This window comes from Macaca nemestrina, chromosome 1 (genome assembly GCF_043159975.1).
Source record: "Macaca nemestrina isolate mMacNem1 chromosome 1, mMacNem.hap1, whole genome shotgun sequence".
Classification (NCBI taxonomy): domain Eukaryota; kingdom Metazoa; phylum Chordata; class Mammalia; order Primates; family Cercopithecidae; genus Macaca; species Macaca nemestrina.
The window spans coordinates 59,112,551-59,129,662 of record NC_092125.1 but is presented as its reverse complement, the minus strand read 5'-3'; the positions used below and the strand labels follow the sequence as shown (position 1 = coordinate 59,129,662).

Here is a 17,112-nt window from a genome sequence, read left to right as displayed (position 1 = left end):
GAGGCTGCCTTGCCGTGGGTCTGCAGCTGCAGGTTGCTGCAACGATGGAGGGCGGAGACTATCCGAGAGTCAGAGGCCAAAATCAAAAAACAGTTGCCCAAGTGGCATCCTAGGAGGGACACAGGGGAAGAGAGAAAAGATGAGCATTCTTCTTTCTGAGCCAGGGTGGGATGTCAGAAAGCTGGCTGGCCTGGCCATGAGGGATCCCAGCAGGGGACTGGCCCTAAAGCTAGGGGCTCAGCCATGCATAGGGCTTTCTTCTGAACTGCCCACTGCTCAACGGAAAGCCCTTTGGCTGTGCCAGCCTGTGGGGTGAACCTTAGGGTGAGTTGGGGATGGGGTGGAAAGATGAGCACTGGAGATGCCTGAGGTGGGGTGTGGGTGAGAGGAACAGCTGAGGAAAAGTCTGGAGTCTCTGAGGAAGGAGCCCTCAGCTGAGGCTGAGCTCTGGCAGGGAGTGGGGACTTGGCTGTCACACCAGCTGTCTGATGTGCTAGGGGAGGACCAGGGTGGGAATCCTGTTCACTCTCCATGCACAGAACAGTGACAGACAACCCCATCTGCTCAGATCCCCTGGGGGCGCTGAGCTAGTGAGGGCCAGGGTGGGCTCTGAGCAAAACCAATGCGCGTGTGTGTGTGTGTGTGTCTCTGTGTGTGTGTTGTGTATTTCCATCCACACTCAGTTTTTGCTGGGAAATAGTATCCCAAAAGGCTCCATGGTTTGACAGCAGCACTTCTCACCAGCACAGCCAGAGCAGAGAAATCTAAACAGCCAAAATAAACAGCCCAAGCTAAAAATAGTTACTTGTTAAAATCTGAGGTCTGTGTAGGGGAAGCCTGGATATATCAAAACGGTGTCTTTGGTGGTGGAGGCCAGGAGGGTGTCACTGGTTTTTATTTGATTTTTAGCAGATGTCCCTTACCAGTAGTGTCTGCTTAAAGTCACGTGAAGGTTGATTTACATACCTGATGTACAAACCAGGGAAAGGGCTAGGGGGAGCACATTGGTTAGAACTTTCTGCAAGGACAGAAATGGTCTGCCCTGTCCAATAGAGTAGCCTCTAGCCACACATGTCTACTTGTCACTGGAAAAGTGGCTAGAGGAACTGAGGAACCGATTTCTGGTTTTATTCAATTTTCATTGTAATTCAAATAGTCACATGTGACTAGTGGCTACCATATTGGATAGCACAGGTATAGAACACTGGTCATCATCCTTGCTTGCATATGAGAATCACCTGGGGTGTCTTTAAACTTCTGAAGCCAGGTCCCATCCCCTAGAAGCTGACTTAATTGACCTAAGTGGAGACCCAGCAAAGACATGTGAATTTTTTGAGTTCTTCAGGTGATTCTGACATGCATCCAGGGTTGAGAACCAGTAGTCCAGGGAAAATCTGCCCCAAACGGTGTTGTTTAATGGGAAGACCAGTATGCCAGGGATCAGTCTACCTGTGGATAATTGGAAGATAAAACAATGACTTCTTTTGACCCAGGGCTCCAGAACAAGGGTGTCACATGAAGTGTGGCCCAAGGGAATAAATAGGAAGAAATTGCTCCCACACACCTCCCCACCTGCTCTTCAAGAGCCTGACTACTGAGATAGCAGCCTTGGTCCCAGATCCAGTCCGGGGCAGAGAAACATCTGCTGTGGGGATCTCAGACTCCCCCAGAGGAGTGTGCCCCTGGGAGATGGGACTTCCACAGAGGCCTGGACCCTGGCCTCAGGGCACTAAAGATGTGAATCCATTTACAATGAGCAGGCATTTTCCAACACGCCCTTGTTAGGGACATCCCCAGCATTACATAACCCAAACACATAAGAAAAACCCAAACCCTTGCCACCGGTAGCTGCATTTCCAAAATGAGAAGGGACCTGTCTGTGTCCAGCCTTCCCTCCCCTTCTTATTTTCTCGTCCCTGCCTCTTGCCTCACAGTTCCCACAGAGCTTCAGTCCTCACTCCCACCCACCCCGCCCCTGATTGACAGCCACGTGGGGTCTTTAGCCCCTGCCTCTGTCTTTTTCTCTTTAACTCTTCTGTGTGTCTGTCCTTTCTGACACGTCTCTTCACCTCCCTCCCACGTGTCCCTCCTCCTCTCTCTCCTCTCCTTCCCCTCCCCTCGTCTCTTTTCTCCACAGACTTTCCTGGCCTCCAGCGGGGGACTGTATTGCCTGGGTGGAGGCTGCGGGAACGTTGTAATTTCAGGCTGCACGAGCCTGCCCGGCACGCTCACCAGCTCCTGCCCTGCCACTTGCATGCATGGGCCTGGCTGCGTGGATTGCATGGGGTGGATCAGCACTCAGGGCTCCCTCCCCAGGGCAGGCCCGCTGAGGACCCAGGCTAGGCTCGGGTTGGGGCAGAGGCTCTGCAGTCAAGTGTGCATGGATATAGCAGCTTCCTCAGAGCCCTGGGAGATGGAGTGTGGGTTCTCTCTGGCATCATCTACGCAGATGGAAACACAGTCCAGAGAGAACTGTGACCGCTGGCAAAGGACCTTAGTGACAGTTCATTGGGCACAAGGCCTTTGAGGACACAGGAAGCAGAGCAGGGACAGCTTTCCCCTTCCAGAGTAATTCGTGTGTCTAAGGCTGGCACAAGATTAGAGGCTTGCCTGGCTTAGAACAGCCGCGTGTGGGGTGGGAGTGATGGGGAGTAGCCACATTGAGTTTATGGCAATAGAGCAGCCAAGCTTTGGGAAATCTTCGCACTGGGAGGATGCTGGGGAGGGGCCCTAGGAGGGCCACCAGGGTCCTTGACTCTGTGGCAGCTTGAGAAGATAGTGAAATGTGCAGGAGGTCAGAGAGGGCAGGCAGTGGGCCTGGGTGCAGCCACACCCCGGGGCAAATCCCTGCCACTGCTCCCAAGTGTGGGCTTCACCACACTGCCTGGTGCCCCACGTCCTCTTCCCTGCCTCCCAGCTGAACAGCCCCAGAGCCCTGCGCCTGAGGATGGTCCCGAACTAGTGGACAGCAGGGGCCAGAGGTGGGGCTGGAGCCTTCCACAAACATCTCCCCAACACACACAGTGCACCTCCCTCCCCGCCCTGCCCCTTACCCCTCTGAGGTGCTGCCCCCAGACTGACCTCTGGGGCTGCTGCCCCGCAGGACCCAGATGAGAGTGCCCGCATCTCCAGTGCCTTCTTCCGCCTGTTCCGTGTCATGAGGCTGATCAAGCTGCTGAGCCGGGCAGAGGGAGTGCGCACCCTCCTGTGGACGTTCATCAAGTCCTTCCAGGTGCAACAGGGACCCTGGAAACTGCACGTACCTGGGGAGGCCACTAGGGACATCTGCCTCAGCCCAGGGTGGGCCCCAGGGGAGCCCGGGGCAGGGCAAAGCCTGGGGAGCTAACAGAGGGCAGGGCTGCAGACACACAGTGGAGCCCTAAGACACTGACTGGTGCTCCCGCCCGCCCTGCAGGCCCTACCCTACGTGGCTCTGCTCATCGTCATGCTCTTCTTCATCTACGCTGTCATCGGCATGCAGGTGAGAGGCAGGTGGGCCCAGGCCAAAGCATGAATCTTGGCCAGGTTAGAGGGGCCATCAGTGGACCCTGAGGAGCCTGAGCAGCACACGGGCTGGACCCTCTGCCCTCCCTGCCTTGCTCATGAGAAAGAAGGAGGGGCAACCTCCCTGATCGTGGATGGCTGGAGTGTGAGATGCTTGGATGCCATCCAGGAGAAACCTGGGCATGTGGGTGGAGAGCAGGGGCCAAGCTGTGTCTCTAAGGCCCGACTAGAGGCCTGGGTGGCCTCTGTCTACCCTCCCCTGAGAGCCCTTCCCCCACACATTGACTCGTCAGGTCTGCTTGCTGCTGGGAAAACGGGTCTACCCTCCTACTTTTCTTTGGCTTGCTGGGAAGAACTTTACCTGACCTAGAAAATAATCCCATTTTTTTGGCTTCAGGTCTGATGTGGCCTGTAATGAATGGAATTTTGGGGAAGTAGGGGCGAAAGTGGGGGTCAGGCAAGAGACGCAGTGGGGTATAAGCTGAGGGGACACTTGAATCTAGGTTCCACAGTCAGGGCCCTTTGTGACTTGCAGATGTTTGGGAAGATCGCCTTGGTGGATGGGACCCAAATAAACCGGAACAACAACTTCCAGACCTTCCCACAAGCTGTGCTGCTGCTCTTCAGGCACGTGTCTCCCACCGCCCCCACCCCCACCCCACTGACCAGTCAGCCTCTGCTCTGTTGTAATCTGCACTGGAGCCAGGGCTGGCTTCATGGGTGTGTGACCTGTGCAGCCACACCGGGCCCTACACTCAGAAGGGTCCCCTGCTTGGTTGCATGCTCTGCTGTCACTGTCTTGAAGATATTCATTGTTTTTCAACAAGTGGCCCCACAGCCTTGTTTTGCACTGGGCTCCTCCACTGAGTGAAGTGCTGCGTTCTCCTCCCATCTCATCCCCGTGAAGCAAAAGACAGGGTGAAATATCTTCTCCTGGACATTTGCCCTTGTCGCTCCCGGAGCATGAGCAGGAATGCAGGGAAAGGCAGAGCAAAGAACCAGATGGGGTTGGGGGTGCTGCCACAGGTAGGGCGCAGGGGCCTATGCTTCGCCAGGGCACAGGAGCTAGAGCGTGGATTGCAACCGAGGATCCTGGGCTGCAGGCCTGCTGGGTGTGCAGGAGCCAGGTGAGAGAGGTGAGCTTCCTGGCCCACAGTGGAATGCTCCACTGAGACCAGACAAGGCCTAGGGACACCCACACCCACGGCCCCTTCTTGGCACAGCCTGTTGAAGGCTCCATGAGGTCACAGCAGCCTGCAGCCCTTATGGCCTGTGAAAAGGAGACCGCCACCTCACTGTGTTAGGTGGATATTCCCACCTCGCCCCTGGCTCTGCACTCAACTCCAAACCCGAGGCCACCCTGCACTGCCTGCTCCAGGAAGGAAGAGAGCTAGCTGAAGTGAGACAGTCATTAGATACAAAGGCGTGGGAAGTTATGCAGTCTGGCTGAATGTGACTAGGGGAGACACTTCTTCCCAGCTGGAGGGAGGTTATCTACAGAGCAGGTGGTAGCGGTTACGGGAAAAATGCAAACATGTCATGCATATGCACCTCGGATGCATTGAGATTCTTCACTCGATAGCAACACATCCACAAGGTGTGAAATCTAAGCCTGCTTTTGTGACTCAGTTAGAGTGGGTGGCAGTTGAATTCAGCCAGTTGGGTTCAACTGTGGGGTTACCTCAGAGAGTGCAGTCAGTTAACCTCTCTGAGGCCTCCGTGACATCTGACCCTGCCTTGCTTTGGTCAGAACAGTGCATCCCTCTAGTAACTTGAATCATAGATTGACTTTGCCCTCTTCTCTAAAGTTTAGCTCCTGCTTGTAACAGCCCATGAGGGCTGCAGCACAGAGGAGAAACAGGCCCAGCTCACACTGAGCTACATGGTGAACATGAAGATCGGACCTCCCTACCTTTGGGCAACAGCCCCATTTTGCTCATCTGTCCACACCCTGCTCCCACCTGGCTGCCAGCCTCCTGCGGGGCCAGGCAGGAGCAGATAGGTGACAGGAGCCTCTTCTGTCCTCTAGGTGTGCAACAGGTGAGGCCTGGCAGGAGATCCTACTGGCCTGCAGCTATGGGAAGCTGTGTGACCCAGAGTCGGACTACGCCCCAGGGGAGGAGTACACATGTGGCACCAACTTTGCATACTACTACTTCATCAGCTTCTACATGCTCTGCGCCTTCCTGGTGAGACACTGCGGGCCTGGGGGATGGGGAGAGGGCTTTGATGCACTGAGGCATGGGGGAGCCTATTTGCCCCTTCCTGGCCAACTTCCACCTCTCCTGGGATTCATCTCGGGGACACAGGAAGCTCTAGTTAGGTTGTCCCTGGTTCCGGTCATCCTGAGTGTGGCTTTGTTTCCTGGGTGCTTTTTCACACTCTAGAGAGGTTGCCAAAAGTTCTTACCTTTTTTCTTGTTTGGGTTAGCACTCATTAAAAGGAATTTAGCAAGGCCAGAGGGCACTGTCTGTGCAAGAGCACAGAGACATGACGGAGCATTGCTGTGTGTGCCATGTGGGTGGTTCAGAAGGGCTAGAACCAAGAGCACAGGTAGTGAGAAGTTGTAGGCCAGTGGACACCTCCCAGCTCTGCGACCCTAACCCTGGACCACCTGCCTTTCTGTGTTGGGACTCCTTGGTTCTTCTCTTGCAGGTCATCAACCTCTTTGTGGCTGTCATCATGGACAATTTTGACTACCTCACCCGGGACTGGTCCATCCTGGGCCCTCATCACCTGGATGAGTTCAAGGCCATCTGGGCAGAGTATGACCCGGAGGCTAAGTGAGTCCAGTCTGTAGGCTCTGTGCTGGGCCCTCCTTCCTAGACCCTTCCTAGTGTCTCACAGGGAGTCACTCACCAGTTTATTCAGTATGAGTGGGCTTCTCCTTCCCCCTTCATTTATCCGAGGTCTCAGACCAGAGAATCAGAGTCTCTCCAGGTTGGAAGGAATCCTACAGCTTCCCAGGATGGAAACACCCTTGACTTTATTGAGAAATGGTCATCCAGCTCCTGCCTGAACACTCCTAGGAGTAGGAAGCTCTATACCTCACTAGACACTCTAGACCCCAAATCAAAGTGTGGTCCTCGGACCAGCAGAATTGGAGCTTGATTAAAATGCAGAGTCCCAGGCCCCTCCCAGACTGACTGAGTCAGACTCTTGCATTGCTCTGAACGTGAGCCTCGGGACATTCGTATGCACTTTAAAGCTTGGAGAGCGCGGCTCTCTTACTTTACTTCCCAATAGGAAATATGCATCTCCCAATGGTCTGTCTCAGATGAGGAAACTGAGGTTCAGAGAGGTTAAGTAAATTGCCCCAGGCCATGCAGCTAGTAAGAGATGGTGCCAAGATTCAACGCAGGTCTGTCTGGTGCCATAGCAACCATGCTTTAAAGTGCCTCCATCAGCAGGAGCCAAACCTACTTGCCTCTACCAGTCACCCACAAGTCCTCACTCAGCCCTCTGGAGACAGGCGGGGAATGTTTCATCTCTTTTTCACAGGCCCCCCGCCCCATCAAAGAAAAGAGGAAGCCAGTAGGACCTTCCAAAATGATTTTTCTCAGGCAACACTCACAAGCTGCTCTTGCCATGCTTGTCTTTTGATCTGACCTCCCTGGTTGTTCTGTTTTCTGACCTCCCTGGTTGTTCTGTTTTATGTCTATTCTGGGAATCACGGTGCCAGTGAAAATGTGGTTTCCAGCTCTGGACCAGTCTCTGGAAGTGGGCTTCCACCTCCCTTGATCTATACCCTCTCCTTCTATTAATACAGCCCAAGAGGCGCTATTAACTTGACCAAAACCTAAGAAAGGTCCTGATGGGGAAAATGAGGGCTGGATTCCAGACCTGGAGATCCGATATCCGAGGGAACGCCCCAAAAGAGAGAGCTTATTTTGGGTACCCATTTTGTAGACAACAGTTAATCCTAACATTGTCTCTTCTTTTAAAAGGGAACTGGGCTCCCACTTCCTAAACACAGTTGGAAAATAAGGAAATGCTCCCCTGTTTCCTGGCTGTCTTTCCCTTTGCCCATCCTCTGAGCAGAAAGGTTCCGGCAGCAGAGGAGGGTACCAGGTACATAAGTCTGTGTGTCCTCCTGCAGGGGGAGGATCAAACACCTGGACGTGGTGACCCTGCTGAGAAGGATTCAGCCCCCTCTGGGCTTTGGGAAGTTCTGCCCACATCGCGTAGCTTGTAAGGTAACCAGAGCTGCCAGGGATGGGTGGCCCCAGGGAGGGGAAGAGTCACCGAGACACAGGGAAGCTGGTGAGGACCTGATGGAATGAAGCATTTTAGAGCCGGAATCTCCTGGGTCCCCAGGTTCCTCCTGGAGGACCTAAAGTCTCAACAATGTCACCCAACTCATCATTCTGTCTGTCCTCGTCAGCCGACACCCCCAGCCCTCATGTCCCATCCCCTCCCAGCCCACAGACTGGGTGAGGATGACTTGCCAAGCTTGTCCCAGCTCAGCAGCAAGCCACTGCCTCTCCCTGCACAGCGGCTGGTGGGCATGAACATGCCCCTGAACAGTGACGGCACAGTCACCTTCAATGCCACACTCTTCGCCCTGGTCCGCACAGCACTCAAGATCAAGACGGAAGGTGAGAGAGCCTTCCAATGTGAGCCCCCTCCTTTCTCCCAGAGGCTGTTCCTGGCACAGATTCTGCCAGATTCTCAGAGCTCAAGATTGCTCTCAACTGTGGGAAGAAGCAGAGGGAAGACCCTAGGCCATGGGCACAAAGTCCTCATGCCCCTCAGGGCTCAGAGGGAGTCTGAGGGTTCTCTGCAGGGCAAAGATCATCAAGTGTCTGTTCCCACACTCCTCAGCTGTGTCTGGGGACCAGAGAAGGGCCAGTGCTAGCACAGGGGTCAGGAGTGCCCTGTAGTTTGGCTCTGAGCAGGAGCAGAGGAGGTTCTCAGGCAGCACTGGGCAGGCTGACGGGAGTCCACATTCGACTCCACTAAACCTGCAGGTCCTCACCTACTGGGAAGACAGGCATGGTGGGAGCAGGGGAAGGAATCAGGGTGGGGTCTTAGTATTGTCTCTGAGCCCTTGCTCAGGGCTCCCACTGTATCAAGCTCAAGTCTCCAGTTGTATCAGGTCCATCGGCACACGGGGACCACTGCAGGGTTCTGAGACAACCTCAGGGTAAGCTTCATTAGGAGGGCAAGATGAGGAAGGCCAGGAGTCAGGAAGGAGCAGGTTAGAGCTGCAGCGAGTCTGCCTGGGGGTATTTGGGACAGACCACATTTCCTTGGGAATTGAAAGATTTTGGAAAAAGAGCAGGAGATGACAGCCTGTAAAACCAACCACTCTGGGCACTGGAAGCCAAGGCCTGTGGGGAGAAAGTACATGACCCAAGAGGTGGGCTGCCTCAGGGGGACAGTGATGCCCTCCCATCATTGCGAGAACCCGCAAGGCAGCTGCCACAAAACTCAGCCAATGTTTCGTAGTAAATGACTGGCTGGCTGAGAGGTTCAGAAAGAACTGGGTGGCCTTGTCAAGTGCAGTTGGTGTGATCTGGATAATTTTTGGCCTCTTTGCCTTTCTCCTGCTCCAGGTAACTTTGAGCAGGCCAATGAGGAGCTGAGGGCCATCATCAAGAAGATCTGGAAGAGAACCAGCATGAAGCTCTTGGACCAGGTCATCCCTCCAATAGGAGGTAGGTGCTGCTTTGGGGAACCAGAGTCCAGGAACAGCCAAGGAATGGGGTTGGGGAGCTTCTCCAAGGAGCCCCATGGGAATCTGAGAATGGACTAAACCCTCTATAAATGCCTTAGGTAGAGCCCACGGGCATCTAACCTCAGGATGGAAAGTGCCCAGTGAGCAAGTCAGCAAGACAAGGGATTGCTCGCATGCCCGGGCCTGGCTACAGCTGGCTCCCACTCTGAACCAGTGTCAGGTTCCCACCAGCCTTCAGGGCATCTCTTGTTGGCTCCTCTGCAGATGATGAGGTGACAGTGGGGAAGTTCTACGCCACATTCCTCATCCAGGAGCACTTCCGGAAGTTCATGAAGCGCCAGGAGGAGTATTATGGCTATCGGCCCAAGAAGGACATTGTACAGATCCAGGTAAGCCCAATCCAGGTACGTTCCAAGGGGCTCCCTGACTGAGCCAGGTCTCCAGACTCTAGTTATCCTTCCATGTCCTTGAGGGGCCAATGATGGAGACATAGAAGGACAAAGGAAGCCCAGAAGAGTGAAAAAATGTCAAGACAGTTCTGGATAGTCCACGATTGAAGATGTTTCAACCTCAAAAAAAGAACCAGGGGCACTTCATCTCTGGATGATAAGACCAAATAAAATAGGATTTGTTCGAAGAAGAAACAAGTTAGACACAAACAGTGGTCTCTAGGTCAGGTGCGGTGTCTCACGCCTATAATCCCAGCACTTTGGGAGGCCGAGGCAGGTGGATCACTTGAGGACAGGAGTTCAAGAACAGCCTGACCAACATGGCGAAACCCCATCTCTACCAAAAACACAAAAATTAGTTGGGTGTAGTGGCATGTGCCTGTAAGCCCAGCTACTCAGGAGGCTGAAGCATGAGAATCGCTTGACCCTGGAAGCGGAGGTTGCAGTGAGCTGAGACTGAGACACTGAACCCCAGCCTGGGCGACAGAGTGAGACTGTGTCTCAAAAGAAAAAAAAAAGAACAGTGGTCTCTAAAGAAAGGCGATCCACGAAGAGCTCTTAAAATGTCCCACTGGGTATGGGTCCAGGTGCGGCGGCTCACACCTGTAATCCCAGCACTTTGGGAGGCTGAGAAGGGTGGATCACTTGAGGTCAGGGGTTCAAGACCAGCCTGGGCAAGATGGTAGAACCCCATCGTTACTAAAATTACAAAAATTAGCTGGGCATGGTGGCATACACTTCTAATCCCAGCTATTTGGGAGGCTGAGGTGGGAGGATCACTGGAACCCGGGAGGCAGAGGTTGCAGTGAGGCGAGATTGCACTACTGCGCTCCAGCAAGGGTGACAGAGTAAGACTCCATCTCAAAAGATAAATAAATTAAAAAAAAATTTCCCATTGGATGTGAAAAGAAAATATTAGAACTTTTATGTTTTAACTTTTCTGGTTTTATTTCTATTTTTGTGTTCATTGTAATGCATATAATTTATAAATCCCCCAAATACACATGCATTTGAGCTGTGCTCAAAAATTTATTTCAATGGCTATTTTTATTTTGAAATAATATCATACTTTTAAAAAGTTGCAAGTATAACACAAAACCTTTTTTTTCTGAACCATCTGAGAGTAACTCCAAAATGATGTTCCATCATCCAAAAACACTTTAATGCATATTTCAAGGCATTATGTGTATTCAAGGCAAAATGTGTATTACAAGGGCGTTATCCTGCATAATTCTTCTATGTAACCACAACATAACTACCAAAATCAGGAAATTAACACTGATGCTTTCTTTTTGTCTTGTTTGTTTGTTTGTTTTTGAGATAGAGTCTCGCTCTGTCGCCCAGGCTGGAGTGCAGTGGCAAGATCTTGGCTCGCTGCAACCTCCGCCTCCTGGATTCAAGCCATTCTCATGCCTCAGCTTCCTGAATAGCTAGGATTACAGGCACACACCACCACGCCAGGCTACTTTTTGTATATTTAGTAGAGACAGGGTTTTGCTATGTTGGCCAGGCTGGTCTCGAACTCCTGACTTCAAGTAATCTGCCTGCCTCGGCTTCTCAAAGTGCTGGGATTATAGGTGTGAGTCACCATGCCAGGCTGATACATTACTACATTCTAATCCTCAGACCCCATTCAAATTTCACTTGCGGTCCCAATAAATGTCCTTTATAGCAAAAGGATCCAATCCAGAATCACAGTGCATTGATTTGCCATATCTCTTTAATCTCTTCCATCTGGAAGAGTTCCTCAGTCTTTCCTTGACATGACCTTGACACTTTTGAAGACTGCAAGTCAGTATGTCCCTCAAATGGGGTTTGTCTGATTACTAGGATATGCACCTTGGATAAGAATGCCACAGAAATGATGCTATGTTTTCATTACAAGCTATTAGGTGACACCAGTCTTGACTTGTCCCATTACTGGTGATATTAACTTTGACCAACTATATATATATATATGACATATGCAATCAATAGAGATCACTAATCTAGAAGACTGTACTGAGTAAGAACACTTCTCAAACTGGAAGCCTGGGAAGGGCATGAAATTTTCACCCATGGGGTCAAGAGATGACTCATTGGGAACAATTAAGGTGTGGGCTATCCCAGAGGCCAGAGCAGAACCTGGTGGCCTCTCAGGTACCTGAGACATTCAATAACCCAAGAGGGAGAGTGGGGCCTAGGCTGGGGCTTCAGGAGAGCCCTGGGTACAGTGATAAGAAACAAGTAAGCCACAGAAAGTGGTTCTAGCCAGGTATGGTGGCTCATGCCTGTAATCCTAGCACTTTGAGAGGCCAAGTGGGCAGATCACAAGGTCAGGAGTTCGAGACCAGCCTGGCCAACATGGTGAAACCCCATCTGTACTAAAAATACAAGCATTAGCAGGGCATGGTGGCACATGCCTGTAATCCCAGCTACTCAGGAGGCTGAGGCAGGAGAATCACTTGAACCTGGGAGGCGGAGGTTGCAGTGAGCTCAGATTGTGCCACTGCACTCCAGCCTGGGCAACAGAGTGAGACTCTGTCTCAAAATAAATAAATAAATAATAAACAATAAGAGGTTCTGGTCTCCTCTCCTGGGCTGGAGAGATAACTGAGTCCCTTCGCCATCCCCAGGCAGGACTGCGGACCATTGAGGAAGAGGCAGCCCCCGAGATCCGTCGCACGGTCTCAGGAGACCTGGCTGCTGAGGAGGAGCTGGAGAGAGCCATGGTGGAGGCTGCAATGGAGGAGGGAATATTCCGGGTGAGGGAGAGCCAGGAGCACCCCTAGTGGTCTAGACACCATAAGTGGCAGTGTCTCACAGAGAGGAGGGCCAGGAGCCCAGCCACATGACAGGGGGACATGAGAGCTGAAGATATCCCTCTCCGTCTCTCCACCTCACCACCCACCTCTCCTGGAAGTCAGAATCAATGACCTGACCTACTAGAGGTGTCAAATGCAACACACCCTTTCCGGCCTTTCCCTACCAAATCTCACCCCTTCCCTTTCCTCCCCACAAACCCTAGGCAACGACCTATCTCCCAGAGGCCCTCCAGGATCAAATGCCCCGCCTGCCTCCACTGAGGCCAGTCCATCCTCAGTGCTGTCTGATGTTTCTTATAACACTTTAGAGCTGGAAGGTCTTTAATGACACCTAATTAGGTCTTTTTGGGTTATTCATGAGGAAATGGTGGCCCACAGAGATCATGTGAGATGTCCAATATCACCTAGTAAATCCGTTTCAGAGAGGGGACTAGAACCCAATGCTGCAGACTCCCAATTCAGCCCTCTCTCCCCTACACCACACTTCTCTTCTGTGTGCCTGTGTCCCCTATATACCTCCTTAGGTGTGTGCTGCCTACCCCATCAAACGAAGAACTTTCTAAGGGTGGGAATTCTCCTCTTTCGATCTCACCACTCAGTCCATCCTCCTTTGGCCTTATAAGATTTGTCTCCCAATACTATCGCTTGTTCCCAACACCACTGTCCCAGAGTGACAGCCCCCCATGCCCTCCTTGTCCTCATCCCCTAGTCACTGCTTGTCTCCTTGCCCCTAGAGGACTGGAGGCCTGTTTGGCCAGGTGGACAACTTCCTGGAAAGGACCAACTCCCTGCCCCCCGTCATGGCCAGTCAGAGACCCCTCCAGTTTACTGAGATAGAGATGGAAGAGCTGGAGTCACCGGTCTTCTTGGAGGACTTCCATCAAGATCCACGCACCAACCCCCTGGCTCGTGCCAATACCAACAATGCCAATGCCAATGTTGCCTATGGCAACAGCAACCATAGCAACAGCCATGTGTTTTCCAGGTAGTGGCGGCCACTGCCATCCCTGGGTGTAGAGGTACTGGGAGGACAATGTCAGCAGGTTGCAGGCTGGATTGGAAGAGGGTACCCCGAAGTTGTAGGGTGTCTTTTGCTTGCCTTTGTGCCCCAATCCATCCTGAACCTTAATGTAAGGGCCGACCTGGAGGGCACAGGCTTCTTTGGCCAGCAGGGGGAAGCCTCACGTCATGTCAGTATTGGCCCCGATGCTGAGAGGTTCTTTTATTCTGTTGGCTTCAGCAAGTCTAGGAGCTGAGATGTATTGAACACATGATAGGTTAGGAGAGGACCTTTGGTGGTAGCACATACCACAAAAGACCGTGGACAATAAGGTTCCATCACTGGATTTAGGTTCCAAGGAGATCCCGCCATGCTGGGTGGTTCCCGTCTCACCAACCTTAGGCTGCAGACTAAATATAATCTGTGATTGGGTGATATGTTATGTGATATGATTGGGACCAAATAATCACAGAGGCCGGGTGTGGTGGCTCATGCCTGTAGTCCCAGCACTTTGGGAGGCCGAGGTAGATGGATCACTTGAGGTCAGGAGCTGAAGACCAGCCTGACCAACATGTTGAAATCCCATCTCTACTAAAAACACACAAAAAATTAGGTGTGGTGGTGCATGCCTGAAATCTCAGCTACTCGGGAGGCTGAAGCAGAAGAATCTCTTGAACTCAAGAGGTGGAGATTGCAGTGAGCCGATTGTGCCACTGCACTCCAGTCTGGGTGACAGAACAAGACTCTGCCTCAAAAAAACAAAACAAAACAAAGCAAAACAAACAAACAAACAAAAACACCAAATAATTACAGAGATTTAGTGTCCTGAGAGTGCAGAGGGGGTATGGATCACCATGGGCTAGAAAGACCTAGAATGGTTCTCAGCCTTGGCTATACATTAAATAATCCAGGGAGCTTCTGCAAATCCCAAGGCCTGGGCCTCACCACAGATGCTGGGTATGGGACACAGCCACCACTCACCTTTGAGCTCCTCAGGTGATCCTGTGTGTGGCCGAGATGGAGAAGCAGGGTTCCAAAGGCTGGGAAGCTGCAGCTGGGCCTTGGAAGATGAACAGAATGTAGAAAGGGTAGAGGGAGCAACTGAGCAAAGGAGTGGAGTCAGGAATGCACTGGGCTCCTTCCTCCTAGAGAGTCAGGGCCGGCTGGGGCACATTGGTGGGAGGGTCAGCCCTGGAGTCATGGCTACTATACTAGGTTGGCCTTGTACAGGCTCTAAGGGAAAAGGATGTTTGGGGCCACAGAGAGGCAGGGATGGCAAGAGAGCTAGCAGCCTTCTCTGGTTTACCCAGCCTTGCTTCCATTTCAGTGTCCACTATGAAAGGGAGTTCCCAGAAGAGACAGAGACATCTGCTATCAGAGGAGGAGCCCTTGGCCAACCCTGCAGGGCCCTGGGTCAGTGCATTCTGTGCGTCTAAGAAGCTTGAGTCTTCTTCCAGAGGAGTCCGGGAAGCCCCACTCTTTTCTTAGAGTCTGGGAACTTGGCTGGGAGGGCTGGCTTGGGAGCCTGTTACAATGGCAATCATCTGGGCCCTGGAATGGGAAAACCATCAGGGCCAGCTTCTTGTCCAGGTGGGGAAGCAGGGCACCATCTAGGTGGCTGAATGAGGTGGAAGGGGGAAAGCCCGTGCATGCTAAAGGGCCCTCTGCTGGCCTCCCAGGAAACTCACCCAGCCCCCTACACCATCCCCAGCGCAGGAGTCCCCACATTGCCCCAGGTCCCTGGAAGGGCAGCCCCTGGACACACTGATGTCTTGACTCTGGGGCCCTTCCGCAAATGATATTGAAGCCTCCTAGTATGATCTAGACTGCTGTGTGACAGTAGGCGCCCCAGGGAGGCTGGGGGCTAGTGGCAATAAGGATACTGCTGTGTTTCCCAACACACATTCACATTAATGTGCACACACCCAGAGACCACAGAGAACCAGCTTGGCCAGAGGCTCTGGCCCTTATCCCCTCTCCCAAACCTTCAAGAAGAGCTACCAGGCCAGTAAAGTTGGGGCAGCCCTGCCTGGCCTGGAGTTGGCTGGGCCTCATCATGTGTCTACCCTCTAAGACATCTTCTGCAGCCGTGAGAATCTCAGAGCGCTCACAGAGTGTGGCTAGCTGGCCAAGCGAGCCTCTGTTGACTTGTGGCTCCTGGCAGGAGTCAGCAGCCCCTCTTATCCTTGCCCCTTCTTGCCCACAGGACCCCACAGCAAACCTTGTGTGGAGAAGCTAAAGGGACTGATGACCCAGAGGGCAATGCCCAGAGGCCAGGCACCTCCTGCCCCCTGCCAGGTAACAGGGGCAGGGGCCTGGGAGCAAACTCCATACAGAGACCCTGCCTGGCCTGATACTTGGAGTGGGACTGTGGCGGGGGAAGGCTGGGCAGCAATGTGTCCAATAGTACAGAAGGGAGGGGATCCCTTCATCCTCCCCTTTCCGTGGATCTTGGTTGAGCTGCCCTCAGATGATCTGGAATTTTGCTCATTGGTGGGCTCCAGCACCCCCGTGGGGGTCTTTGCTTTTGTGCATTTGGAACAGTGCCCCAGGGTGGAGTCCCCCATGCCTGAGGACAGAAGGAGCTCCACACCAGGGTCTCTGCACGAGGAGACACCCCACAGCAGGAGCACCGGGGAGAATACTTCCAGGTGCTCAGCACCAGCTACAACCCTGCTGATCCAAGAGGTGAGCCGGGGGCTGGGTCACAGCAGTGGCTGCATTGAGCGGTGGCCCTGTGATGACCTGGCATGGAGAGAGGGTAGGGCCAACAGGCAGGTCCCCAAAGGTGGCTCCCCAGGAAGACCCCACCCAGCCTCCTCTCCTCCCTGCAGGCTCTGGTTCGAGGGGGCCTGGGCACCTTGGCAGCTGATGCAAACTTCATCATGGCAACAGGCCAGGCCCTGGCAGATGCCTGCCAAATGGAACCAGAGGAAGTGGAGGTCATGGCAACAGAGCTACTGAAAGGACGAGAGGCCCCAGAGGGCATGGCTAGCTCCCTGGGATGCCTGAACCTCGGTTCCTCCCTGGGCAGCCTTGACCAGCACCAGGGCTCCCAGGAGACCCTTATTCCTCCCAGGCTGTGATGCCCACACAGCATCAGCATGGGCTTAGAGCTGGCATGACCAATGGGGGTGGGGAGGTTACTGGGGTGGAGAAGGGCTAGCCCACCACAGCAGCCTCCCTCCCTCGCAGCAGCTAGATGCATGGCCTGAGGCGGGGTGGTCAGGAACCACCTCAAAAAGTGGGGAGGAAGTAGCTGGACAGGCCCTGCCCCTCAACCAGCAAGAGGCATGATTGGATGGAGCTTCTGATGTCATTCAAAAAGGCCTAGTTGGTGTCTGTGTCTGTCTGGCCTAGGGTCACTCCCACCTGCAGGACATTAAAATCTCCAGGCCTGTGACACTGGCAACTGGCCTCTGCTTGTCCAGTTTTTTGGACTCTTCTACACTTGTGTTTCCCTCTCCCCCAGTCCCTTCCCCAGGAACCCTCCCCATGGGCGTGGGAGACTGGGCATGGAGAAAGACAGAGGGGTCATCTGGATTTTTTTCTGCATGAGGCAGAGAGGGACCTGTTGTGGGTTCTCCTGGAAGTCCACAGCCAAGTCCACTGACCGGGACCAAGCAACCCCAGGAAGGACTGGTGGCCTTAGAAGCAATCGCACACCCCAGGTCA

The 17,112-nt window shown here is 53.2% G+C and overlaps 1 protein-coding gene across 1 annotated transcript in view; it reads left to right on the top strand.

Moving 5' to 3' along the window:
* The window catches only part of LOC105484707 (calcium voltage-gated channel subunit alpha1 S), a 74,839-nt gene extending 57,990 nt beyond the window's left edge, over window positions 1-16,849 (top strand). Inside the window, exons 29-44 of the mRNA XM_011746558.2 lie at window positions 2,138-2,194; window positions 3,104-3,232; window positions 3,416-3,481; window positions 4,040-4,131; window positions 5,534-5,693; window positions 6,160-6,287; window positions 7,604-7,700; window positions 8,000-8,102; window positions 9,063-9,164; window positions 9,449-9,573; window positions 12,249-12,377; window positions 13,172-13,422; window positions 14,765-14,850; window positions 15,644-15,735; window positions 15,982-16,125; window positions 16,272-16,849. Of these exons, the coding sequence (XP_011744860.2) occupies window positions 2,138-2,194; window positions 3,104-3,232; window positions 3,416-3,481; window positions 4,040-4,131; window positions 5,534-5,693; window positions 6,160-6,287; window positions 7,604-7,700; window positions 8,000-8,102; window positions 9,063-9,164; window positions 9,449-9,573; window positions 12,249-12,377; window positions 13,172-13,422; window positions 14,765-14,850; window positions 15,644-15,735; window positions 15,982-16,125; window positions 16,272-16,523 (2,013 nt within the window). The 3' untranslated portion in view covers window positions 16,524-16,849. The remainder of the gene's footprint in view (window positions 1-2,137; window positions 2,195-3,103; window positions 3,233-3,415; window positions 3,482-4,039; window positions 4,132-5,533; window positions 5,694-6,159; window positions 6,288-7,603; window positions 7,701-7,999; window positions 8,103-9,062; window positions 9,165-9,448; window positions 9,574-12,248; window positions 12,378-13,171; window positions 13,423-14,764; window positions 14,851-15,643; window positions 15,736-15,981; window positions 16,126-16,271) is intronic.
* Window positions 16,850-17,112: the final 263 nt, after the last annotated feature.